This window comes from Rhinolophus sinicus, linkage group LG09, assembly GCF_036562045.2.
Source record: "Rhinolophus sinicus isolate RSC01 linkage group LG09, ASM3656204v1, whole genome shotgun sequence".
Taxonomy (NCBI): domain Eukaryota; kingdom Metazoa; phylum Chordata; class Mammalia; order Chiroptera; family Rhinolophidae; genus Rhinolophus; species Rhinolophus sinicus.
This window is the reverse complement of record NC_133758.1, coordinates 65,164,445-65,191,505: the sequence shown is the minus strand read 5'-3', so window position 1 is coordinate 65,191,505 and position 27,061 is coordinate 65,164,445. Positions and strand designations below refer to the sequence as shown.

The following is a 27,061-nucleotide window of genomic DNA, read 5'->3' as shown; positions in this document are numbered from 1 at the left end:
ACATGTATCAAATTGATTAAAGAACTATATTAATTAAAGAACTAGAGTTGGTTGTCATAGGCCACTTATGTCACTTAAAAGCAGTGATGAGGCCAACCTTAAGTAATTGGAAAGGAAAAAATCTTTTTATCTTAAAAGTTTATTTCAAGGATTTATAAATTTGAAAAATGTTTTCAAAATAGGAGAAATTAAGAGCTTACATATTATGAGTCTAAAAGAAACCCATGTGGACCCCAAAAAGGGCAGGCAAGAAAGAAGTCACTATATTCTCTTAATTCATTTGTCTCTGGATTTCAAAGAGGAAAGATATGGGAAATGATAAAGAAATAAGGGGATTATGGCAAATACAAATATGGGAAAATAACTTTGCTAGACATGGCGACATCTGGAGTCAATTTGTGTGTGTGTGTGAAGTTTAACAAAACTGAAGTATTAAAGCTTTCTACTTTTCCCAGAAATAGTAATTCAAGTTATGAGACACCTGAGCAAAGGGCTGCATCCCACTTATTCCAGGCCTAGCAGACAATCTGTGGAGGCTCTGGTGGTACCTAGCGCAGTATGTGACATGTAGTAACTCAAGTATTTAAATAAAAGTGTTTCTAAATAATCAAACATGTCATTAAAAAAATTACACCTAAAAATCTTAGCTACTTTATTACAGATTCCAAAATAAGTATTATGAATGATTTACATTGAAGTATTACGTTAACACTAAACAGCTGCATTTGTGTTATAAAGGTGTATTTGTGAAAAGACTCTCTTAAGAGCTTGAGAGACAGGAGATACTTCAGATCATCTACTCTCAAGGGACCTACTAAGTCTCCATGCACAGCACCTCAGAGCCAGGCTGAGTGTGTAGGAAATAGCAAGGTCATTTATGGGTACAGTCTCTAGCTCTCCAAGATACTCTAATCCAGCAGATCTGGGATGGTACCTGAGACTGGATAAATTGAAAAAGAATCCAGATAATTCTGGTGCGCGGCCAGGCTTGACAAACACTCACTCTAATGGGAAAACTGAGATCTAGCAAGTTTATGTACCATCCTGAAGGCCAACAGCCCTGCTAAGGGCAAAGCCAGGACTAGAGTCCAGGTCTGCAAACACCCGCCCACTACTTTTTAGGGACCACAGGCTGCCTGTTCACTGTTCAGCTTCCAGGCCAGCCGTGGGTATTCCCCTGCTGTAACCAGCCAGGAGGAGGAACACATCTCCGGAGACCTATGGGACAACCAGTGAGAAATACACATTTAGTCAGAGGATCTGGGTTCAGACCCAGCTCATCATTTCCCCAAACTGGCCCAATTCATTGAACTTTGTTAGAGTGAGTCTTCTCATCTGGAAAATGAAGATGACAGATCCTAACGGACTGTTGTGAAGATGAAATGACTGGCTAATAAGTCTGTCAAAAGAGAAGTGTTTAAGAACAAAGATGCTGAAATTCTTAAGGGAAAAGAAATAGAAATGAATATATATGTTTAATAAAATATAATAAATTTATAAATAAAAGTGTTCTAAAAATATAAAGCAAAAATGTATAATTTATATAAAATTACAAAAATTTGGAAGTTACAGTCAGTTTATGTAAAAATTGAAGTATAATTTTATATTGTTTTGTAAGTAATTTATATCAAATAAATGCTATTTGTCCTTGAAATCAGGCCTAGAAACATTTTAAGTTTATGAAGTATGATAAGAGCTACTTTCATCTTACTAACTTCAGACGTACTTTTATCTTACTAACTTCGTGAAGCTTTTAAACTTTGTTGAATAATTATACTAACATTGTAACAAGAAAACAGTAATTTAAATTTTAAAAACTTAAACAATAATAATGTCGTTGATTGACTATACCATTTCCTTAACTTTAATGTCAGAAATCCAATACGCCTAATGCTAAACTTCAGTTGAAGACAGTTGTTGCATTTTTAAAAACATGAAATTTTAAAACCAGAAGAGATGTTCATTTAAAATGTTTCCCCAAAACTTTCTCTATCCTCTTTCCAATTAGCAATTTGTTAATGAATGGTCTCTCAAAGCATTTTCAGTGGCTAAATACGTTTTTAAATGCTGCATACTCTACTGTAAATGTGCCCCTTAGAGATTTCCAGTGCATATTCGCGAAAAAACGTGTGAGAAGCCCTGTGATAGCCTTTCTCTAACATTTGACCATGGATCCCTATGTTTACTGAATAGTTCTTAGTATCTCCCAGGGTCATTTCTCCCTTACCCTCCCCTCCCATATAAGTATATTCCAGATTCTTGCAAATTCATGGACCTACAAAATTTCCCCCCAATTTTTGGGATTAACAGGGTTGGCAATTATTTCTCCTGTTAGAACATGTGAATCAACTATAGAAACAAACAACAAAAGACTAGACAGAACCAAACAAAACGTGCATGTGAAATTCTTCTGGAAACTTCAAAACGCTCCCTATAGATTTAAGTTATTTTTACAGTGATCCCTAATAGGTTGCCTAGAAAGAAAATAAATGGTCATTAATGAAAAAAGTAGCCTTTTCCGTAGGAAAAAAATTCTAAATTCTTTCTTCATATGTAAGTAGGAAGCACCCCTGGAATTCTTTGAACCCGCCCCAGTAGAGCATTTTCTCTCTGCATTCTCTAACTAGACAGCTGAGTTCCAGTGGACCCTTCAGGTGCAGCAGTTCCCACTGCCTCTTTCACTCTGCCCCGGAAGAATCGTAAGGAAAAGCTCTTGGTATATTTTAAAACATAAGAGAATAAAATATTGATTTAGCAGCTGTTTTAGTGGATAACTTTTATATGGAATTCATTTTGCTAATGATTTTACTTTTATTCCTGGCTGACTCAGACCTATGCAAACTTATTCATAAACAGTGAATGAGCATGAAGACCCAGTGTTGTCCATAATCCTGGTTCTCTGGATGAATAAGTTTGCATAGGTCTGAGTCAGCCAGGAATAAAAGTAAAATCATTAGCAAAATGAATTCCATATAAAAGTTATCCACTAAAACAGCTGCTAAATCAATATTTTATTCTCTTATGTTTTAAAATATACCGAGAGCTTTTCCTTACGATTCTTCCGGGGCAGAGTGAAAGAGGCAGTGGGAACTGCTGCACCTGATTCTTATACATGGCTTTTCTTTTTTTTTTAAATTAAATTTATTGAGGTGACTTTTCAACTGTGCAGGGGTTGGTGCCCCAACTCTCCCACTGTTCAAGGGTCAATTGTAAAATGTAACTACCCAAATGAATTATTTGACACAGATATCTAAAACAAACCCTAGAAATGTTTATCCAGTAGCCAGTCAACCTGGTCAGTATGCTCGTTTGTCCAAGCAAAGATACTTACTTGCAAATTGTAGTCTTGCAGAATTTTAACCAAGGAATCTCTCAAATTGGGAATCTCCATTCCTTCCTTAATACGGTGAATCAGTAGAATTGGGTCGACATGTGTGCCAATGTTGTTTAACAAGCCAGTAATAAATGCTACAAAATACGACGTAACACATAAGCGATGCACACAATGCAATTTCAGGCCAAAAGTAACTCAAAGGAAAAAATCACTTCCTTCAAAGTAAATGTTAAAGCCATTTGAATTTCTAAACTCTCAAAAACTAATATTCCTTTACTTTCCTCATGACATAAAGGAGAAGCTAAATGATAAGAGTTTAAAACAGCTGAAGAACAAATGCTTACTTCAGGATACAGTGGTCCCCACTTATCTGCAGGGGTTACAGTCTAAGCCCCCCAGTGGGTGCCTGAAACTGCGGACAGCACTGAACCCTATTTGTATTTTTTCCTATACACACACACCAATGATAAAGGTTCATTTATAAATTAGGCACAGTAAGAGATTAATAATAATAAAAATGGAAGAATTGAAATAATATACTGTAATAAAGGTTACGTGAATGTGGTCTCTTTCTCAAAATATTTTACTGTACTATATTTACCGTTTCACTTAAAGAAAGCACTTTATGGCTTCTCTTTGGCATATCTGAATTGCCAGCACTACTACTCTAGCACTTTGGGGCCATTATTATTAAGTAAAACGGGTTACTTGAACACAAGCATTGTGATACTACCACAGTCAATGTGATAATTGAGACTGCTAGTGGGCCAGTTGTGTTTACAGCGTGGATACGCTGGACAAAGGGATGATTCATGTCCTGGGTGGGACGGAACGGGATGGTGTAAGACTTCATCAGGCTATTCAGAAAGATGCACAATTAAAAACATATGAATTGTGGATTTCTGGAATTTTCCATTTAATGCTACTGGACCACAGGTGACCGTGGGTAACTGAAACTGTGGAAAAGGAGGGACTACTATACAGTTTGTGATATTAAAGGGGTACAACTAACATTTATTGAGACTTTACTAAGGCACAGCTATCACACTTTTCACCAATATTTTGCAAGGTGGAATGTTATTTTTCCCCATTTTACAGAAAAGGGAAATGGGGTGGTTAACTAATTCATCCAGGGTCACATAGCTAGCAAGCTGTAAGCCCAAATTCAAGCCCAAGTTCATAGTGTATTTGTTCCATCACACCCCCTGGCTGCCTTTAGGATCCCGAAACTACTACCGTGTTTCCCTGAACATAAGACCTAGTTGGACCATCAGCTCCAATATGTTTTTTGGAGCAAAAATTACTATAAGACCCAGTATTTTATATTATATTATATATTTTATATTATATTATATTATATTATATTATATTATATTATATTAAAGACCTGGTCTTATATTATATTAAAATAAGACCATGTCTTATATTAATTTTTGCTCCAAAAGATGCATTAAAGCTGATGGTCCAGCTAGGTCTTCTTTTCAGGGAAACATGGTACTTTATCACATTGAATTAGACCCTCAAACATACATGTCATGTAACTACCTTAATCTGAATTTGACTTGAATAACATTATCCTCTTGTATCTCTTATTAAAAAGACAATCATAGAAGTAGTTTCTAGAACTTCAAAATCTTGAAACAGATAAGTCTTCTTACCAAAAAGTAAAAAAAGGGAAGGGGGAGATTTTAAACCACTACTGCTAGCTTCTGAATCATTTCTGTATCTTCAGAAGAGGGCCTAGGTTATTATTAGGTGACTGCTTTGTTTCTTTCCAAAACGGGGACCGATGCAAATGGTTAAGCACAGAGCCAACCAATACACACTCATGGTGACGCATTGTGAACGGGGGTTTTGCAATTACAGCTAAACACGGTCAGCGTCCTGTTACAGCTACGTTTCTATAGGGAGAGACTGGTGTGGGATACACATTTTCAGCATAAATATCCCTACACACCTAAGACAACTCAAACTTCCCACATCACATTTATTCAGTGGGTGCAGAGGGTACAGACATGCTTCATGGGGCACAGTGAAGATTATCAGGTTAACCACTGTTCTTGATCACACTCAGGTAACACAGGGAATGCGCTCCAGGGTCTGCCCAGGAGCAGTGCCGGGAACCGGTACAATGGACCTGGCCTTCTCTTACGTTAGGTACTTTGCCGTATTTTTAACTCAGTGTGTCCTGAAGTAATTCTTACTCTAGACATAACTGCTACACTGAGAGAAAAAAGCTGTGACACGCATGGCTTTGCTGCTTACGTGGCTTGTCGATGGAATACAGAATCAGGTCCTCCCAGAGCTCGCCATCGTCCTGCTCCTTGGCAAACTCAATGGCTTTGTCGACATCGTGTAATTCCTTCATGATCATCTTCAGGGCGCTCCGGCTATTACCCATGCGGCCTAGCGAAGACGGGAGAAATACTCCGTTTAGGACATTTTAATAAAACATTAAGGGTATTTTTATAAAAAAATGTGTTCAAGAAATCACATCTCTCTTAATTTGTTTACACAGTTTGAAAGCTAAGACAAAAACCTACTTTCTAATGTGACATCAGCATTTGCTTCTGTAACACAATAAAATAAGTATCTATTTACAGGTGTTTACTGTGTGGTGAGTACTCAGTTAAGTGCTTCACACGGATGATATCACTTAGGCATCAGCAGACCTTGTGAGTTACGTTCTAACATTTCTGTTTTATAGAAGAGGACACAGAAAGGTCAGTAACTTGCCATGATCACAGAGGCACTAATCGTAGGTCTGGAGTTCAAGCCTAGGTATCACATTCTGACAGGCTGACATTTCCTTCTTTTTGCTGCTGTCACACCCAGACACATTTAAGACTTTTCAGGCCTTGGAATCATTCTGCCTCTGGAGGTAGCTTCTCATGTGTTCCTCTGATACGCTTTGCACAAACTGTAAACTCAACCTCATTTCCTTCTCTTTCAAGTTCAGGGGAAAGCCTTTCAATAACCCTCATGAAATGGAAGTATTTACCAACAATGCTTCTATTTGGTTAATTATCTTTACATACTCTGGTCATTGATCTATTGGCATGCTAATGATTTTATTAACGATTTCCATAAGTTTTTCACACAGTACATCTAGAAAGCCAGACGGCCAGGGACAAATGACAGCCAGATTATACTGAAAAGTTTTCCTCCCTCTCCAAAACTTCAATATTCAATTGCATTTCCTCTAGTTATTTAGGGTGTAATTTTTGAAAATGAACATTATTTATTTTCTACCAACATGATGGTACTATAAGCTGATTATTATTTTTTTTAAATGAACAAACTCATTAACCCATCTCTAATTTATTTTATGTTGTGAGGTGTAAACTGATAGTTTTGTTTATTACACAATGCTAAGGTGCTAGTCCAACAGCATTAATTAAATAACTCTTCCTTCTTTATTAAGCTGTTAAGTCTCCTTTTCCATGTATTAAATTCTTGTACAAAATAGGCTCTAACATCTGTGTTACTGTGGTCTAAAACCTATGTCCATTCTTAGATAATTTATATCACGTTGTCACCCCATTTCTTGGTTTGTGGGGACCAAAATGAGTAACAGCTACTTACTCAGAAGATAAACTGTCTCTTCTACAAAGTTTCTCTGTTGACAGATCTCAAGAGCCTTCAAATAAAGCAGGGCAAAAATGTTATTATGGGTTACCAGACAAGAACAAATATTAATAGAGTAACTTAACACACAAGTTTGAAAGAATTTTTCCATTGCCTCACTTTAAAAACAAAACAAACAAACAAAAACATAAATCTCTTTAGGTTTTGCTGTTTGCTGTACCTACTCATCTCTCAGAGAGGGGCTGGTCCCTACACAGTTTAGACACAATTTAATATGTCTAAATAACATATTTGAGATAACTCAGAACATTCCATGAGCCAAGGCAGAAAGCAAGATGCTGAAAGAAAGGCACTTTCCCACAAGCTTTCTCTCTTCATGCTACTTTGTGTTTCTTCACAGTGCTGCTCCCGCTGACCCAGTCCTTGGTTTCAGCTGTCTTCCCCGCCAGAATGAAACTCCACGAAAGGACTGCTGTTCACTGCCTCATGATCCCAGGGTGGAGTGTACCAGAGCTCAGTAAACATTTGTTGCATAAACACATAAGTAAATACTTCCACTGCCAACTCACAGGGTTTAAAAGAGGACTCTGCTCAAGGATCTGTCAAAAGCGAGCGGGAAGAAACACATCTGACAATCAAGAAGGATCAAAAAGGAGATCAAGTAAAAGAAATGAGGAACTACACAGATGACATTTCCTCAGGTGTAAGAAAAAGACACTATGTGGTTCTAAACAATTCAGTAATCTAAATGAACTGGCACACATTTACTACATATGCTGCGCTAGGCACCAGAGGTCAGGTTGGGTGAGATGCAACAATGACAGTGAGATAAAGGCTGCTGCTAATGACACATAAGAGAAGGACAGTGAGGGAGAGATGGAGGTGGCTCAGCAGGAGTAGAAGCAGCATGAATCCGCCAAGGGAGTGCAAGGTCCAGGGACGGTGACAGAGCTGTGACAACACAGAATCCCCTGACCTGGGTATGAACAGAAGCCATGTGCATACAGGACACAAGCTCTGGTGTGGCTCTCTGGTAAAAAGCTTTGCCGACGAAGTGGCATGTGGCCTGCGTGCAGTGTGATACGTCAAAGCTCCTGAGAAACCTCACTCACACCTTGCTATGGGGCCTCCGACTGCGGTGCTCTGCTCCCGCCTAAAGCCCAGAATCCTTCCTGTGGCCTCCCTGCATCCGGGAGCTGGCCCTGAGTTTCTGTGCAGCAACACCTCCCATGCGGCTCAGCCCTGTACTGTGGTCCCTCGGCCTGGAGTGCTGCCCTCCCTCTCTCCTCACTCGCCATCCCTGGCACGTCCTTCAGATAAATCCTGCTCGGACGCACTCCAGGTCAGATCACACGTCTTCACGACACTTACTCACAAGTACAATTAACTGCCCCCAATTGTCTGATTTCTGTTGGCTGGGACCACGTGCTCTCTAAGCCCTTTGCTCTGCACAACATCTGGCTCATAGTAGGTGTGCAGTACGTATTTTTTTCAATAAATGAGCAGAAAAAAGGGTTTCAGGAGGAAGATTACTGGGTTGCATAGTTAAAGGAGTCAATTAAAAACAACCAGTTCAGGTTGTTTTATAAATAATCAAGGAGATAAAAGGAACAGCTCAAGTTCATTAGCTCTTTTGGCTCAATGGTCTATTTTTTTTTTTTATAAACGGTTTATTAGGGAAGAAAAAAAGAAAACAGAACCATCAAGAGAAGGCACGCACACCTGCACACTCGGAGGGCAGTCCTCTGTGGCTTAGAAAAAGAGAGGGCTCAATGATCTATCTTGGGAAATAACAGCAGGAGCTAGTTTTGACATTTTGATTTTTGACTTAAAATTTTGTGTAGAATATATATTTAAATCTGTGTCTCTGGGTGGATAACAACTAAAACGGAGGGAAAAAATGCTGATCACAGAGATCAATGTAGGGGGGAAAAAGCCAAACCAAACATAAAAAAGGAAAAAACAAATAACACCTTACTTTAGAATTACAACAAAAGAGGATGGTGTTTTAAAGTACACAAATCATTTAAATGAGAAAGTAAGAAGACCTGAAGATTACAATGAAGAAGAAATACTATTAATTCGACTACTCACAAGATTCCTTTAAATATTATGTGGCAGAGAACTAGTTGTCCCCCCAAATATCCTTTACTCATTTCTTCTATAGTAATAAGGTTTCAGGTGGGTAACTGTCCAGAATTGAAAAAAAAAAAAGAAAAAAAAGTCTCCAAGCCTCCGCAATGGTAGGAGAGCTATATGACTAATGTCCCCATAGAGAGAAGACAGAAACGTGGCAGCTTCTGGGGATGTTCTCTAAGAAGCAGACGTGTGAACTCTTTTTCTTATTTTTAGTCCTTTAACCCAATCTTCTCCTGAAAACATGGATGATACTATCTCACATCACAAGGTCAAGGTCATACCAGATGAGACTACAAGAGACAGAGCTGGGTCTCTGACCCTGTAGCATGCCCCCCCCACCCCACCCCCAGCAGGGCCTCCTCACCAGGACTGCCATGTGACAGAGGACTAAACTGCGACTCTGTTTAAGCCACTATTACTTGGGGATTTTTAATCACTTGAAGCTCAACCTAATCCTCACTAACACTTAGAAAATCCTTGTTCACTTTGATTAAAAACATGGTTTACCTCTCTCTATACCCTCATGCCCATAAATCACCATCCTAAACAATGGAACTTTCTTACCAACTCTTCACTCCTGTGGAACGTGAGAGTAGAGCAGATACACATGTGAGAAGTTACACAGTAAGAGGAAAAAGTAAAAAATCTGCAGTCAGAAGGCCTGAATTCAGAAACCAACTGAGTGCGCAGGTGTGTGCTAGCTGGCTGCTGGAGATGCAGAGGGACAGTGTATGGCGTAGTGAGTCGGTGTCACTCACAGACAAGCAGACAAGGGTCACACAACTGGACACGTACATGTTTAGAGAAAGACAGTGTGACTAGAGATGAGTATGCTGCTTACAATAGTTTATTATTAGAAGGCATCCATAAATCATCTTGTACTTGGACATTTATGACACTTTAAAGCACCACTCAGAAATGTCAGACTGAGCCACCCCCTTTTCTTGAGCACATGCAAAGCCTTGAGAATGTCTTGTCTCAAACCACAGAGTCTGCAGTCTGCAGTCTGAGCTGTCCAGGACAGTGGCCACTCTGCTGTACGTGGCTACTTACATTTAAATTAAATTAAAAATTCAGTTCCTCACTAGCTACATTTCAAATACTCAATTTCTACATGGAGGTCGGGGCTACCTTGTTCAAGTAGATTATAGCACACTTCCATCACTGTAGAACATTCTACAGGATAGTGCCACTGCAGCTCTTTTAGGATGTTATCAAGAATGACAATTCATGTGAAGAAATAGGTAACGGCAAGTTTGAAGTCAAGAGTGGTATGGATTGTAAGCACGTGTAACACAAAGGTCAGAGATAATCTGAGTATCTGAAATTTGAATTTCACGGATTTGTAAATATTTTATGACTAGTTCCTGACAGTATCTTAAATTATGCGTTCTCACATATGAGACAGTAGAGACTCTAGAAAACTCTAGAAAATTTTAAGTGTAAAAAGAAAGTATTTCTGGTACATAGAATTTTTCTATTATTCGCACAAGTGAAGCATAAAAGCACGTTTCCTTATTTTAGATTCTTGAATGTTCCTGGACCACAGTGCTCCCTTTAGAGGAAACAGTAGGGAAATTAAGATTTTTAAAGCTAATGGGGGTATACACACTGTGGGGGCAGAGACCCAGAAAGTAGTTTACAGGCTCTCGGCCTCACGTGGAGGGGTGCTGGCTCGGGTAGTAGATGGCCGTCAGCTGTGGCTGATTGGCCGTCAGCTGTAGCCAGTTAGCCAATTAGCCGCCAATATAACTGCTGCGGCTACGGAGGAGAGAGAGAAAGAATGGGGGCTAGCAAGAAGATGGCGGCTGGGCTGGCAAGCGTGGATGGCGGTTTGCGGACAGTGTGGATCCAGCCTCCAGTGAGAGTACAGTGCCGCCAGAGAGAATATAGTGGTATGACTCCCCTACCTATGGCTCCGTGGGTGTTCCTTTTTGGCCTCACCATATCCTGTGTTATGTGGGGAGCAGGACCAGAGACCCCGCAGGCCGCCCCGCACGACAAATGGCGCAGCGAGCAGGGTCTCCCGCACAACAAATGGCGCAGCGAGCAGGGTATGGTGCCGGCCAAAGCTCTCCGAAGGACGGTGGAGCAGTTTGTGCGTGTGAACACTCAGTCTCAGGAAGACCAGGAGGAGCAGCTGACTGAGAGCTGGACCCCCGTGGAGGGGTGGGAGGACGTGGACGGTTCTCCCACCAGCACAGGAAAAGCCATGCAGCTGCTGGAGAGATGGAGCCCCGTGGAGAGGTGGAAAGATGTGGACGGTTCCCCAACCAGCACAGGCCGGAGAAAGCGAAGGTCGTTGCAGCCCTGTGGGCCAGGAAGTTCCTGGTCAGGCAGCCCGGATGCGGGACTTATAGTCCCAGGAGGTAACGCTTGCTGAGTCCTCCGTGGGAGATAAGGGTGAGGTCAAGGTCGTCCCTCACCCCCAGGACAGCCCTGGTGAATGACTATGGACTATGGGGAATTGCCTTCCATCCCTAATTTAATGGACCGCTTGACTGTTTGTTTGGGAACTGTTGTTAGTGGAACTGGGGGATATTTGCTTTTGTCTCTTGACTGGCCACCATTGAGAATATGTAAGCACCTTGATTGTGAGTCGCTGTTGTTCCAGCAGGGTACCCTGAGAGGCACAGAGAGAGTGGCAGTGCCCTGAGAGCCCTGGCTGAGTCCAGGAAGTCTGGCTGAGCCCTGAAGATACCCTGGCTGTGTCCAGGAAGTGTGGCTGTGGCAGTGCCCTGAAAGCCCTGGCTGAGTCCAGGAAGTGTGGCTGTGCCCACAGAGAGTGGCAGTGCCCTGAAAGCCCTGGCTGTGTCCAGGAAGTGTGGCTGTGCCCACAGAGAGTGGCAGTGCCCTGAGAAATCCTAGCTGTGCCCGGGGAAACTAGTGGTACCCTAAGAAGTCCAGGAAGTCTGGCTGTGCCCAGAAGCACTGGTGGTGCCCTGAGAAACCCTGGCTGTGCCCAGAGAGCCTGGCTGTGTCCAGGATATTGCATTCACCCCCAGGCTCCTCGCACAGGTCCCCTCGCGGAAGACGCTTGTCGCGTAGATTGTGAGGCGAGAGCCTGTAGGGGTGGAGTGTGGGGACAGAGCCCCAGAAAGTAATTTACAGGCTCTCGGCCTCACGTGGAGGAGTGCTGGCTCGGGTAGTAGATGGCCGTCAGCTGTGGCTGATTGGCCGTCAGCTGTAGCCAGTTAGCCAATTAGCCGCCAATATAACTGCTGCGGCTACGGAGGAGAGCCGAGGAGAGTGAAAGAGAGTCGTCGGTGGGTTGCAGACAAAACGGACAGTAGGTCGCACGTCCAGTGAACCCAGCCTCCAGTGAGACCATAGTGGTATGACTCCCCTACCTATGGCTCCATGGGTGTTCCTTTTTGGCCTCACCATATCCTGCGTTATGTGGGGAGCGGGACCAGAGACCCTGCAGGCCTCCCCGCACGACATATGGCGCAGCGAGCAGGGTCTCCCGCACGACACACACAGAAAAGAATAGTAATAAAAATAAAAGTGAAAAGAATGACACTATTCGAGTAAAAAATTATGCAAAAATAATGTTTTAATTTTCCCTTTCCTGATTTAGTATAATGGTAAAAAAACAGAAATTTGGAAGTAACTAACAAGAACCCCATCAACCATAAGTTAAATAATTTCTAGCTAGCCTTGAGCCTGTCATCTTTTATTCAATTTTCTCTTTAAATGTAATGAAAATCTACAAATTTTGCATTTCCCAATCTTCATTCCTCCAAATTCATAAATACTGTCACCTTGTGAATCCCATTAATATGAGAGAGATCGTACATTCAGATACAAATTTGCCTAATCTATAAAGCTGGTACTCCACTTTTAATTATTTTAGGCATGAGCAAATCAGATTTGCAAATGAAAACAGGTGCCTGATGACCACACCTGGAAATTAAAGGGCAGTTTAACAGTTTGAAAACTGGTGTCATTCATGATTCTTACAATACTAAAGATTATCTTTATTATTGGTGGTGGTGTTATTATTTTAATTAACTTTTTAAACCTGAAAAATAATTCCTCACCACAGTGCAAAGAACATGGGTCCTGAAGTTAAGGATCCAGGTTCCAAGTTCTGGCCCTTTGACTTATTAACTCTGTACTTCGGGCTGTTTCTTTCAACTCGTAAAGACTCAGCTTGTCATGATTTTATCTACCTACCTGCACTTTTGTAGAGATTAAATAAAATAAAAACAAGGTACAGGAAAGCACAGCACATATTTTAGAGGACAACAGAAACAAACAATTTTTATTGTCTTTTCATAATAAATTGCCCCAGATGTTAAAAATTCCTACCAACTCTGCATCTCCCTTAGTATGAACAATTCCCTAAACGTTTATGACTAATTTTAGAATGTATGAGTTGTGGTGATTTTAAATCCTGAACTCTGGTCTTTGACAATCCTAAAGGGCTTTGATGTGATGTCAGGGTCTCTGCAAAGTTGTTGGCCAAATACTGTTAATTGTGGGATTTCAATTAATTCAAAATTAATTTGACCTGGATTCTTAAAGATTTCAACCAGTCGTCATTTGAAATCACCCCTCCATCCTCTTAACAATTACCCAATCCAAGCAAAGGCAGGCAATGAGAAATGAGGATGACAGAGCTGCTAATCTGCCAGAAGTGAATTATCCACAACAGTAGGTAGACATGTTCTGACTAATGCTTTGAAACCTTAAACACTTCCCATTTTAAATAAAAACTAACACCGAAATACCACCTGAGCATCTATGAAACAAAACAATCTATAGTCTTCTGCAGTAGAGACTTCTTGGGGGGGGGTGTGTGTATGTGTGTGTGTGTGTGTGGGGGGGTGATCACAATTTTTGTTTTTAACTTTATATTTAGTAGAAAAAGAGGCCAAATTTTCTGAGTATCTCTTTAGACAGAACAGGCGAACCTATACTCCCTGACCTTCACTGCAATGTTAGCGTGATCGGCACTCATTTTATGGGGGGAATCTATTCTGTATTTTATGAATTGGCAGTGTTTTTCATGTTATAAGTAAACATAAAAGGAACTAGTATCTAAGATGATTAAGTCTCTGTAGAGTTCTTATTTTTAGGGAAAAAGAAATGAGATCCTTCATGAGTTAATAAAGGCAAGAACACTTGCTCTAAGATGGCCTTAGGTACCTGAGTAAGGATAGTGACATGTTTTTTGCAAATATACAAGTTTCCCACAATGGATCTTGATGAAAAGATAATGTCTCATGAAGAAATCTCAATGATCTGTAACATGAAAGCCCATTTAGGGAGTTCTAAAAACGTCAATTATTGACTTGGTTATTTTATAATGCGATGTTTCCGCCATTACCATCTCTAATCTATTCAAACTTCTCTTTCAGTGGAAAACATGAGATAATTAAAAACATGTTTAAAACATAACTGATTTCAGTATGCTTGTGTTGAGTTCTTTTATATGCAACAGGTTCTTCTCAGTGGATCAGAGAGAAAAATTCTAAAAGGTCTACACAATGCTCTAAGTGAATCTACGTATTAGAAGTATCTCGTGTAGGTCCGTGAGTTTCTGACGCTCCCCTCTAGGAGAGCAGTGAGCCTTCTGTTGAACACCACTAGACTGCAAGAGTGTAACCACGTTCACACTGGCATCTGGGTAGTGCCTCTGCACCTGGGTTCAGTGAATCAGAAGGAGCCCTGGCTGCTGCTGGTGACCGACGTGGGCGGGGCGCTGCCTGGGGAGTCAACCAGAGACAGCCCCGTCCTTCTGCAAACAAACGACTCCTCAGAAAGTGAGGTACAAATGAAGGGGCACTGTTCAAACAGTAAGATTCTCACTCTTTTTCTAGATTATAGATTCTGTAGTGAGAAAAGAGGGGAACATTTGCTTTTATCTTTAGAGTAAGATGACATATTTCCAAATGTATTCTTGAGAAAACGTCTTAGAGCCCAAATATAAAATATTATCATTTTTCATAAATTAATATGCAGGCAAGGTATTTTTTCATTAACTACAGATTTTGAAAATCCATTGATCTGAAACCAGTTCATAGTAAATCCAATACATTAATCACCATGAGCTGTGAAGCAACTATAAAGTTTGTCTGCACACATACGCTGCATGTTACCAATCAGCTTCTTAGGAATTCTCTCTTCTGGGTCCAGTACTTACGTTTTGATGATACACACAATGATTAAACAGTACTTGTTATCTGGCCATCTGAATTTAGTAAGACACTTATAGGTGTGAGCTAGCATTCCAGGTGTTATCAAGAACCAACGGAAACAACACTGATGGCCTTAAATGACCCAGTTTTTAGTACCTTCACAGAAGTATTATAGTTTATTTTGAAACAGCAGGTTCATAAGACTTACTGGTTTCTATTCAGCCACAACTAGAACCTTGTATGTATTCATTTATTCACTCAAGATGCAACAAATATTTAGAAAGTGTCTAATGTGTGCAGGCTACTGGGTTCACCAAAACGAGTGAGACAAAATCCTCGTCCTTGAAGAATTTACAAGATAGAGAGACTAGTATATGCATTATCATAATGATAATGGAATGTAGTGAGATAGAAAAATAAAATGTGGCATGACGGAGAAATATAGAAACGCACAGGTGGACATTTAGAGCAGACAGGGTGTGGGGCCTAAGTCATCTACCTGGAGTCCTGACTGGAGCCACTGCCTCAGGCTGGGGACAGTCCATGTCTCCCCCCTTTTATCAGACTTGGAAGTGAGCCTGATAAAAGGACTCATACTCCAGACATCATTTCTGCTTGATGGATGATTGGCTAATAAACCCTGGATTACACCTTTATTCCAATTAACCTATCACAGAAACACTTGAGCTATTCCCCAAAATCTAATTCAGCAGGACCTCCACTTCTCATCAGAAGGTCCCAGCAAAACCTACTGCTCAGGCTTTCGTTTGAAAGGGATGGACGAGCAGAGACAGGAAGACTGGAAAACCAACAGCTTACCCACAACGCCAACTTCTTCACTTGACGTGTGCGAAGGGGGCAGCTGTGACTCACCTTTTCAAGGGGGCAGTGGGTACTGTCTCGGAGGAATGGAAGTAAGTTTGGCCGATCGTATTCAGCATAAAGGCTGATCTGTTTTTCATGATAGCGCTGCCCCTTATGATGGTCTCGCTTGAAAAGCTTATGCAGATACTGAAAAGAACAAAGGAATAAACCATAAATATCAAAATAAGAAAAGCAGTACCTGTTAACATTGCTGTTTTCAGTTCTAAACAACTTCTGGGGCAGGGGGTAGTGGGAAGCAGTTTTCAGGAAAAAAATCTGTATGTGAAAGAGGTATCTCTCTGTGAGAATGAGGAAATTCTGACTCTCTCTAGAATGGCCCTGAGTGACCTGGTTCAAACACTCACCAACTAGGTGACCTGAGGCAAGTCACTAACCTCTCTGTGACTGAATCTCTTTATCTGCAAAAATCTCATTGGATGAGTTACCCTTTGGCAATCACTCAGCACCAGGCCAGGTGTGCCCTAAACCCCAGAAATGCTAATGGCATACACTTGACCCTTAAACATTCACCATGGGTTTGAACTCGTGGCTTCACTTATATGTGGATTTTCTTCAGTAAATACATAGTCAGCCCTCTGTACCCCCAGGCTTAGTATTTGCGGATTCAACCAACTGCAGATCACAAACAGTATTTTCGATCTGTGGCTGGGGATCCACGGATCGGGCCGGCTGTATGCATTATTCTATGCCATTTCATATGAGGGGCTTAAGAATCTGGAGATTTTGGTATCTGCGGGGGTCCTGGGACCAAGCCCCCCAGGATACATATGGGCCACTATAGTCAAGTTTTCGGGGAGTGAAAAGTTACACACAGATTTTCAACTCAGTGGGTTAACCCTGCATTGTTCAAGGGTCAGCTGCAGTTGTTAATGTCACCACCATCTGCTTTGCCTCAGAAATAAAAAGCTCGATTAGTGGTCTTCCTCGATCATACAAATTCTTGCCTTTATATAAAAGGGGCTAGAATCATGGGGTAAATATGTCCTTAAAAACGCAACCAGCAAGTACCAAATTAGCTCTCCTGCATTCTGCATCTTCTCTGTTAGGATTACTGAGAAGCCGTGTTTGCAGTGAAAAGTTGCCTATGCTGGTGACATCAAAAACAAAAATAAAAAGTGAAAAGTCAAGAAGTGTACAGGTGTTCTAAACCAATTTTCAAACTGATTCCTTTCCCTAGCTGTCTGAAAAAATTAATGGACCTCAGAGGAAGTGAGTAATTTACTTTGTACTCAGATGCAAGATTAAGTCTATCAATATGTTACACAGAAGTTGGAAATCAACGTTCAACGTTTAGTGAATGTCAAATGTAAACAAACATCCCATAACACCCCCGCCCCAGGCAGAATGACTTAATCTCACCATTCACATGAAGTGCGCTCCCTCCGAGTGGATTGGTTCCAAAGAAACAGAGCATCTCCCCGCCCCTGAGGCTGACTGCCAGCGAGTGGGTGAAGCCTGACATTCACTGTGGTATGTGGTCACTAAGGGAACCTAACCACAACCTCCACACGCTGAGAACCACCCCTCAGGTTAACTGTTCACATCTCCCCAAGGCAAGAGGGGAGCGGGGTGGCAGAAGAGCAGTCAGACAGAACTCCAGAGGTCCACCTCCTGTCCCCAGGGTCAATATGGGAGCTGGACACGCGGTGCCATTTCCCAGAGAACAAACAGGACAGGAAGGCTCTGTCACATCGGCCCAGGCAAATTTAGAGAGATGTTACACGACCTGACGGAAAGGTGAGCCGTTTTCGGGAGCTCTGCCACAACTTCACCACTGCTCTAATTAGTGTCACACAGATACCCAAGGCCTGTGGTCCTGTGTCATGACACAAGGAGGCCAGCAGTCACTGATTCATCAACAAACCCCAAGGTGGCCCGGGGGGAGGCACCTCGCCTGATCAGCAGGTAATCTTGAGATTTCCAATCATGAACAACATAGCAACAGCTTCTGCACAAAACTTAGCTTTCGAATAAAATACTCTATTCCCAGAGCCTCCTCCTGGGGTGTAGAAAGGTGGTTAAAGATACAAGACTGCTCTTACTATTTGACACCCATAGTCCTACAGGAACAATGCCTATTTTCATTGAAGCCTTTTCTTCCATAATTTTTAAAGGACATAGAAAACATCAACTCTTGCTTTACTTCCATTATGACAACAATGCAGAGAATCAAAGTATCCCCCCCAAGAAACATAACGGGTCTTAACAGCATCACCACCAAGACCACATGAGAGAAGTGGGATTAGCTAGTGTCGTGAGGGACAAAATGAGGCTCTGTTCCTTGATCATTCTGTGGTGGTGTGATTTATGCCATAATTATGTTAAGTGGTAACTACATAAGAGTAAGTGGTGCTTACTCTCAGGCACAATTTGGTAACATAAAAATATGGTAAACTTTCTAAAAATCACAATTCAATTGTGATTCAAATTAAAGTGCCTGATCTGTAATTAATTCCTAACCTGGACTCAGAGCATAGGCCCCATTTAAAAAATTTCAGAATACTGTTTGTGGTCAAACCTCCTACAGGAGGAGTAACCTGAGGAGCCCACTCCCGGTTTCTCCCCACGCGCTGAGGGGTGATGCACCCTGCTACATAATTAGAATTCTCCCCCCAGTGCTGAAAGGTGGCATGCCCCGCTAGACAATCAGAAGAAGATCATGTCATGCTCACCACGTGCTGCAGCTCTGGTCTGTCTTCTAATTCTTCCACTACCTTTTTAATCTAGATAAAAAAGATAATTTTAAACGTAGTTATGAGGACACAAACATAGCTGCAAAATTACCTGATAAATACCTCGCCTTTTTCTGGCTATAAGTGGTCCCAGACACTCATCAGGTAACACATATAAAAACAAAAGACACTCACTGAAATTTTATCTTCATTGTCCAAAAGCATGTCAACAGCTTTCTGAAATTTTAAAAAAAAAAGCTAGTCATTGAAATTTGCCATATAAGCGAACACTGAACACAATGTATTATATATGCTGTCACAGTTAAAAGCAGAGGGCTTATTTTCCATACATAAAGAGGTCCTTGGCTTTATAATCACCGGTAAGTGATATAAAAGAATGCATTTTAAAATGGGCCTCAATCCGAGGTCTATGCATTTTGCAATGATAACTCATGGAATATAAAATATCTTGACTACACATACTCTAGCCTCCCTGATGTCACTCTCGGTAGTTATGGAGAATACATTGTTCCTAGTACAAAAAGGAGCTTTTCTTCTGGCCCCTGATTATTGAATGAGTCCCACTATAGATTTCACAGATGTAAGCAGCTAGTCTTATGTGGAGAAGAGGGTATGAGCCAGAATAAGATACCTAAAGTTTCAGAATGATATAAAGCTTAAGGAATTTTAGAATTTACTTCAGCTTCCTTTGATACTAACAAAATGCAAATTATACCGTGTTTGTATTATAACAAGACATAGTGGGAACACAGCCCAGAGACTGAGCTCGTTCAGGAAACCTGGGGTCTGTTCTTGGCTCTGTTACTACCTAGCAGTCTGCTCCAAATAGTATTTCCTCTGAAGAACGAGGATGTTGGAGGCAATTATTCTTTAGATATTTTCTAATTAGAAAACTCTGTGATTCCTTAACTTTCGTTCCTACTCTTAATAGCAATTAATTTCAGCTCCTTCACATTTTTTCCCCAAAGCTACATATGCAAAAGTAGGCTCTTAAGACAGGTGAGTGGTGGAGAGGAAAAGGCCTAAGAGGAAACTGGCTATGGGGAAAGGTAATTAGTTTGTATATGAGCACGTCCGCCCCTGTCATCTTCGGCCAGAGATGCAGAGCCACGCGCCTGAGCTTCCTGAGACCTGCACTCATTCTGTTCAGATGTGTAGTTCTAGGGACTGGACTCATTCGGCATGAAAAATGAGCTGAAAGCATAGCTCACAAAAAAGGTTTATTTCGCTCCTATTTCAATGAAGTTTGTGAGGACTACGAAATAGCATAGAATACTCCTAAATACACTAAAAAACAAAACGAAACAACACCCCCAGAAAACTGCAAGAAACCTTTCGGGAGCCTTACGGTTATGTTCTTTGTCTAAATTTCAATTTTCTTAATAAGAATGACCGTGTTTTATGAGCCTCTTAATTTGAATCACTAGTACTTGCCATTAGCTTTCTTTTACTTTCACACACACCCACACACACGCACACACAGCTGATAGCACTTGACAAGAGCCCCTGGGAGCTGTGGAGCTTGGGTGCCCTCATCAGTCAAGTAATCCACTATTCAAATTTGTCCCACAATGAAAGAAACACATCCCCCATGTCCTGGACGCGAGCATCCTCTGAGACCAATGGAAACTCTGCATGCTAAATCTTAAATGCCAAAGAATAAAATCACAAAATATGGATCAAAATAGAAGTTTACTTCAAGTTTTAACTCTGAGACATATAATTAAGAGGGCTGAACGAGCCAAAGCATCAGGATAGCTTTTTTTGTTTCTATGAATTATGTGAATTGTTTTACTAAAAAATTACATCACTCACACAAACAATTTCAAAAGTTCTATATCAAATATGATTATTTTTACAGAATAACCACATCAAGTACAGGATTCCTGGATGCCAACTTTTTAAACAACTAATATCTAATGCGCATCAGTGCTCAGAACATGCTCAGCACACAGCCAAGCTATGTGATTTATTAGCTACTCTAGCATTTGGGTAGACATCTAGTTACTAAATATTTGGAATAGTAAAAACAAGGTATAAGTATTAGAATAAAAAAGCATTACCTCGGAATCAAAATCCATTAATAACACAATTTTGTCCTTGATAGAACTGAAAAGGTTATGCTTGTGGATCAGCTGGAAAACATCCTTATGTCTTAATGTTAAGTATATTTCCAGAGCATTGCCGTAGTTTTTGTCATAGGTGTACCTGGTGATACAAAATTTTTTACATTAATGCTCATCAATACTTCTAATTAAACATACACATACACACATGAAAATCATGTTTAACAACTGAAAAACATATTTAGAGAGAAAAGTTAACTTTATTTGGAAAACTATTCCTTGATTTAACTACATGTAACCAATAAGTCTTTCTCAGAAACTTGCTTCCTGTCTCACCAAAATTTTACAAAATTTACAACATTCAAGTAATAAAAATTATCTTTCTTAGAAATTCTTAAAAATTTTATTGAAATAAATCCATATACCAGACAAAAAAAATAAAACAAAAACAAACCTATGATCCAGAATGAAGAAAATTCTTATTCTGGTAGTAGAAAAATCAGGTCAAATTCTTACAAGCAGTGTTCAGCTGACAAATGGGCGATATTCCAAAAGCTGATTTGTAAGGGGGCTGCATTAAACTTAAATGTGTTTTCCTGTTGAAACCATGTTTTCCACATTACTTAATTCCCTACGCCAGTTCCTGAAAGCCAACTGAACCTACACTGTAGTGTGAGTCCAGTGTTAGTACTACAGAATTATTAGTGTTATCAGTACCTTGTTAGTACTACAGAATCCAAGGAATATCTAGAACAATATTTCTAGAAGAAAATGACTAGCGTTTCAATTAGAATGCCACAAACACGACTCCCGCTGTGGGAAGTCTTAAACAATCCTGAATTCTAGGCCATTTTGGTGTCTTTCTTGGTCTTAGGCAAAAGATATAAGATGGGCAAGGGGATGGTCTGAGGTGGTGGGAGTCCAGGGAGGGGCTGAAGCAGGAACAATCCTCCCGAGACTACTTACAGTTTGCTTCTTGTTTCACTAGAACAAAGCTCTTTGCAGGCATGAGCATATCTCTGCATCACAGGCGTATAGCACAAAACCTGGGTCAGTGAAAGCCCAGCAAATATGAAAAATATTAACCAAGGTTCCATTTACTGAACCCTGACTCAATGCCAGGCTTTACCTTAGTTCTTGATTATGACTTCTCATCTAAGCCTTAAAATCATCCCATAAGGAACTGTTACCTGAGATCTTATAGATAAGAAACCTGAGGTTTGAGAGACTGATTGACAGGAAACCAACTGGCCTGCGTTGTCCCCTCCCGAGCCCCTTCCTGTGCCATGTGCTGCACACTGAAGAGCTCCTTCTCTGGGAAACACATGAAATCGCACCTGTACAGTTTCACACATTTTCCTCAGCTCCTACTTGTTCAGGGAAGGTTTACGAGAGGTTTTTACTAGGAGTGAATATAAGAAAATGGTAGAAAAGGCTCCCTCCTCTGAGTCCTCCCCATTCAAAATTTGCCAGATCTCAAATACGAAAAACTGTCCATGCAGACTGCTTTGGGGGGGGAAAGCACTAGAGCACACTCACAGTTCTGCCAGGGTTTGAAGCAGGGTTCTGTTCTGACTGTCCTTCTTCAGGTGGTCCCGCACTGCTTGAACTATTACTGAGTTGTTGTACAGATCTCCGGGCCATTCTCGGACCAGAGTGGCAAAACCCTAACCAAGGAGGAGACAGAAGAAGAAAACTCTTTATATACAATAACAATCCAAACAGTCGTGACAATACCTAAAAGTAGTTATGTAAACAGATAAAATAATTTTATGATGAAAACTTTAGTCCATAAACATATCATCAGTTTTCAGACTATGGGTTGGGGGTGGCGAAGGGAGGCAGAGAAACAGTGCACGCTGATCTCCATTTACCACTCTGAGAAGCCGGCTGCACCTTCCGTTTCGGTTCTTAACTGATGAAATGCACAAGGAAGAAAGGCCCCCTGCTCCTCAATAAAGCACCACCACACAGAGTGCAGGTCTGACTCGCTTTGTTCTCATTCTGGCCCAACTACAACGCGCGGCTGAATCGCTAACCTCTTCCAGGCACTGCCGAGTCAGCCCCTCTCCCCCGACCCCCTACATCCTTCAGGCCAGGGCTCCACAGCCAGCACCACCACGCACCGCATCTTCTTCCTACAGGGGAATCGCCGGGCAGCCCACCCCCAGCAAGTCACCATCTTTGTCCTCCTTCCACTCCTTCCTCTAAACCGTGTTTTGTTCGGGGATTTGGGACTTTGGCTCAAGTCTTATCCCCTAGCCCGTACCCTGATTAGCTCTGGATCTCAAACTTTGTGGTTCTGAGAGAAAATCCCAGATTGTCTGACTGGATCCTGTTTCTCTCCCATGGCCAACTGTTGGCCAGTATCCTGGGCAGTCTCCGCCCTCCTGATTTCCGACGTTAGCCCTCAGGCTTTCTACCGTAGAGCCAAAATACAGTAGAGTAGTTTACTTACAGATCCTTGACAACTTTTTAAAACAAGAACTTAGGTGTATTCAAAAGACAGCAAATAGAAGTAAAAATATTTATATTATTAAAAAATCATTATTAATATTAAATAAATCAACTAATGCTTTAATGAATTCCTTTGAATTTGTTTAAATGATATTTAGAGATGAAAATAGCATGGTACAATTTGCTTCTGTAAAGTACCAGGATTTGGTAAGAAAAAAATCATGGAAGAATCAGGAACACAGTCTCTATTAAAAAGTCCCACACACTTTCTCCTAAAGTGACGCCCAGGAAGGATGGCAGGAGACCAGACCGGCAGGATGCACATCTCCACTCACAGGGCGACCTTCCTACACATGAGAACGACTACAGTTTGACTTGAGACATGTGGGGAAGGGACTCACTAAGTATACATGATGTATTTTATGAAACTATGAATCAGAACATCAAAATGTTCTCTGAACCAAAATGATAGTTTGGATAGAGCTTCTGTTTTCTTAAGACTGAGCAATTCATAAGATTTTAAAAATCTGAAAAAGATTTCTACCCAAATAGTGGCAGGTGTCAGTATCTTAAAGGTCCCTTCAGATCTCAAGACCTCACAATCATCTCAGAGTTGAAACATAGTGTTTGCATATTATGCTCCTTAAACAGAATCAATTATTGTTTAAAAAAGTATCTTAAGGTGTTTAATACTCAGTAGGCACTCAAAACACAAGACTTCCTTTTATTATTCACCCTCCAGTCTGATCACCTTTCTATTTCTGTATATTAAGCCTTCTGTCTGCAAGCCACCTAACCTTCTCAGGGGAAAGAGAAAAGTTGTAAGTAAAGTCTTCCTTGTCTTTAAAGCCTAACACCAGAATAAAAAGGAGGGCAACGGCAGACAACCTGCACATACTGTGAGGCACCAAACATGGGAACTTATCGCTAGTTCAGGGCTCTGAGCTTCCTAAGGACTGAAGATGGAGCCACTTTTATCAAAGACACTGAAGTTCGCCGGAAGCTAGAGAATAAATTAGGTCCCCTGGTTTATGGGGACGTCCCCAGTCACAGCTCTGAAACAGAGCTTACCAGCCTTGGCTATTACAGAACCTGCCCGCAAGAACTCTCAGCCTTTCCTGTGTTCAGAAGGGGAAGTGGGCTGATCTTACCCACAACACTCCATGTACAGCTTTATGAGAGCACTCAGCATATTATATAATAACGTTTCTGTTTAGGTCAGAGTCTCTCCATCTCAGCAGTGCAGACTGTTGAGGACAGATCATTCTTTGTCACACGGGCCTCTCCTGTGCATTGTGGGATGTGTAATGGCATTCCTGCTGGCCTCTGCCCACTAGGTGACAGTAGCACCAACTCCCCCGTTGGGACAACCAAAAGTGTCTCCAGCATTGTCACATGTTCCCTGGGGAAGAAAACCAGCCGCAGGCGAGAGCAGCTGGTTTCCGTACTTGGGTGTGACTCAGACTATGCCTGAGTGCCGAATGGGCATCGTTGCACTCACATCTGTATGCCCAGTTCCCAGCACACTCCTGAAATACAGTAGGCAGTAAACAGAATGTGCGTTAAATGAACTTTAAAAATTATAACCCACTTTGGGTGCATGCAAACACCAAACTTAAATTACAATCCAGGCATGCCTGCTTATTAAATGCATGGCCTTGGGCAAGTTATTTAATGTCTTCAGCCTTTAGTTTCTTCATCTGTAAAATTGGATGTTACTATTTATAATATTGTTGGGAGTACCAAACCACAGTAAGCACAAAAAAGTGCAGAGCGTACAGTAGCTAAGCACTTTATATGCTCCTTTCTCCTCAATCAATAAGCAAACAGGTGATTTCCACTCCCTTCGCCCATTCCTGCCCCCTCAAGTTCTCTTTTCTCCTCCTTTGGCAAGCTTGGTTCTGAGTCTCACACATTAGAAAGTTCTGATTCCTTGAGGAGTAGTCTAAGCATCAAGAGCAGCAGCTGCTCTGCTGATGAAATCCCCAACTGGGACTGAGTCCTTTAACTGGTAACTTAAAGGAAGTCTTCAAAATGTGCGTGGATTAGTGACTTTCACCATCTACATAAACATCAGTTATCATGGGTGTTTATCTGCCTCAGTTTCATCTACCACACACAAACTGCTAAGCCGGTAACTTTAAACCAGTTGCTCCATTATACTATTTTTCTAAATTTCTTAACATTTTCTACTGAGAACAAGTAAATATGACCAAATCAGAACGCCATACCTCATAATCACTTTCCAAAAATTCGTGTAAGATCATTTCGTAGATGAGTGGTTTCAGAACTGGATCCCCTCTTGGCAAATAAGGACTAATGGCCTAGGGAAGGAAAAGGAAAAAAATCCTTTAAAAAGTGGTAAAACAAAACTGTAATCAAATTATGCAGACAACATAAAAGTACACTTTCAATTTTAAAATTTAAGCTAACAAAGTACTTTGGAAAATCATTATGATGAGAAAAGATTCAAATAAACTGTACTTTCTTATAACACATTACAATATACTTTTTAAAGTCTATATGAGCTATATTTATGTATGAATGAATGAATAAAAATTCCCTAGGTTAACCTGCATCTCTGGCTTTCCTGATGAATTAATGAAAATCTAAATAACAGGAAGGAGAAGGTCACGGAGATAATAAAAGTCAACTTCTTAAGTAATGGAAAAGAAAGGTAATCTACTCCACTTCCTTTTCTTCAACCAGAAAGATCAACTTTTACACACTCACAATCACCTTGTGTTCTTCAGCTACTTCAGTCCTATGTTAAGTGTCAAATGTCTGAACACTGTTAAACGATTGCAGTGCACTGGGCACAGAGACCACCATCCCAAGGGCCTCACAGTCCCGGAAGGAAGGTCTACAGACATCTGGGATTATGTGGGAACTAGTACAAGAGGGATTAGCAGGAAGCTGTCGCAAACTCTGCCTCCTGCAGCAGAGGTCACAGAACCCTGGGTCTATTGGGCAAAGAAAGTCGGTGGAGGGCACCCTGGCAGGGGCAGCATGAGCAAAGGAATGGAGCCATGAATGCATACTCTGTATTCAGGGAGGTGAGACAGGATCACTGAAGGAGGAGGAGGCCTGAGAGGAGGGTGAGACAAGGTCATGAAAGGAATTCAGATTTCATCCTATGGGCAGGAGGGAAACAGCAGGTATCTGGGAAGTGAGAACAGCACACTTATTCTTTAAACAGCTAACTCTGGATCGGGTCTGCCTGTAGCTCTATCAAGAGTTAAAACAATGGTACCAGAAGGAAAGAGGAGAGGCCCAACTGATGATACTGACAAGGTAAAACTAACAAGAACTGGAGATTAAATAGAATAAGGTAAATCAGATGGTCTCACCAAAACAGTGGCTTTGAACTATTAAGCATGGAGGAATGGGTATAATGGGATGTCATAAGCGCAGATTAAAAGGAAAAGGACCCAATGAGGGAAAAAATGGATTCCCATAATTCGATGATCCTTATCAGCAGTATATATACAAGGAGAAATGGCTACCACACACTTCCAGCACAGATGGAATTCAAAAGAGAGGTCTGGGTTATAGAGCCACCAGAGTAAATACAGCCACAGGACTGGGTAAGCTTCTCCAGAAGCAGCCCAATAAACATGATGAGAAGTATCCTTGGGGGGTCTCCCAGGGAAGAGTACATTTGTGGGGCAAACACCGAAGGAGTCATGGGCTGGCCCAGTGAGTAACTTTGAATTTTGAAAAGCATATTCATAACTCTAAGGCAAAAGTGTA

The 27,061-nt window shown here is 41.1% G+C and overlaps 1 protein-coding gene across 4 annotated transcripts in view; it reads right to left on the bottom strand.

Moving 5' to 3' along the window:
• The window catches only part of VPS41 (VPS41 subunit of HOPS complex), a 170,830-nt gene that overhangs the window by 16,068 nt on the left and 127,701 nt on the right, over positions 1–27,061 (bottom strand). For all 4 annotated transcript variants that reach the window (XM_019710243.2, XM_074340531.1, XM_074340530.1 and 1 more), the window contains 9 exons: positions 25,540–25,632; positions 22,391–22,518; positions 20,849–20,993; positions 18,960–19,001; positions 18,765–18,815; positions 16,081–16,218; positions 6,920–6,974; positions 5,600–5,740; positions 3,332–3,468 (listed from right to left, as the gene is read on the bottom strand). In XM_019710243.2, coding sequence (XP_019565802.1) covers positions 3,332–3,468; positions 5,600–5,740; positions 6,920–6,974; positions 16,081–16,218; positions 18,765–18,815; positions 18,960–19,001; positions 20,849–20,993; positions 22,391–22,518; positions 25,540–25,632 — 930 coding nt within the window. The remainder of the gene's footprint in view (positions 1–3,331; positions 3,469–5,599; positions 5,741–6,919; positions 6,975–16,080; positions 16,219–18,764; positions 18,816–18,959; positions 19,002–20,848; positions 20,994–22,390; positions 22,519–25,539; positions 25,633–27,061) is intronic.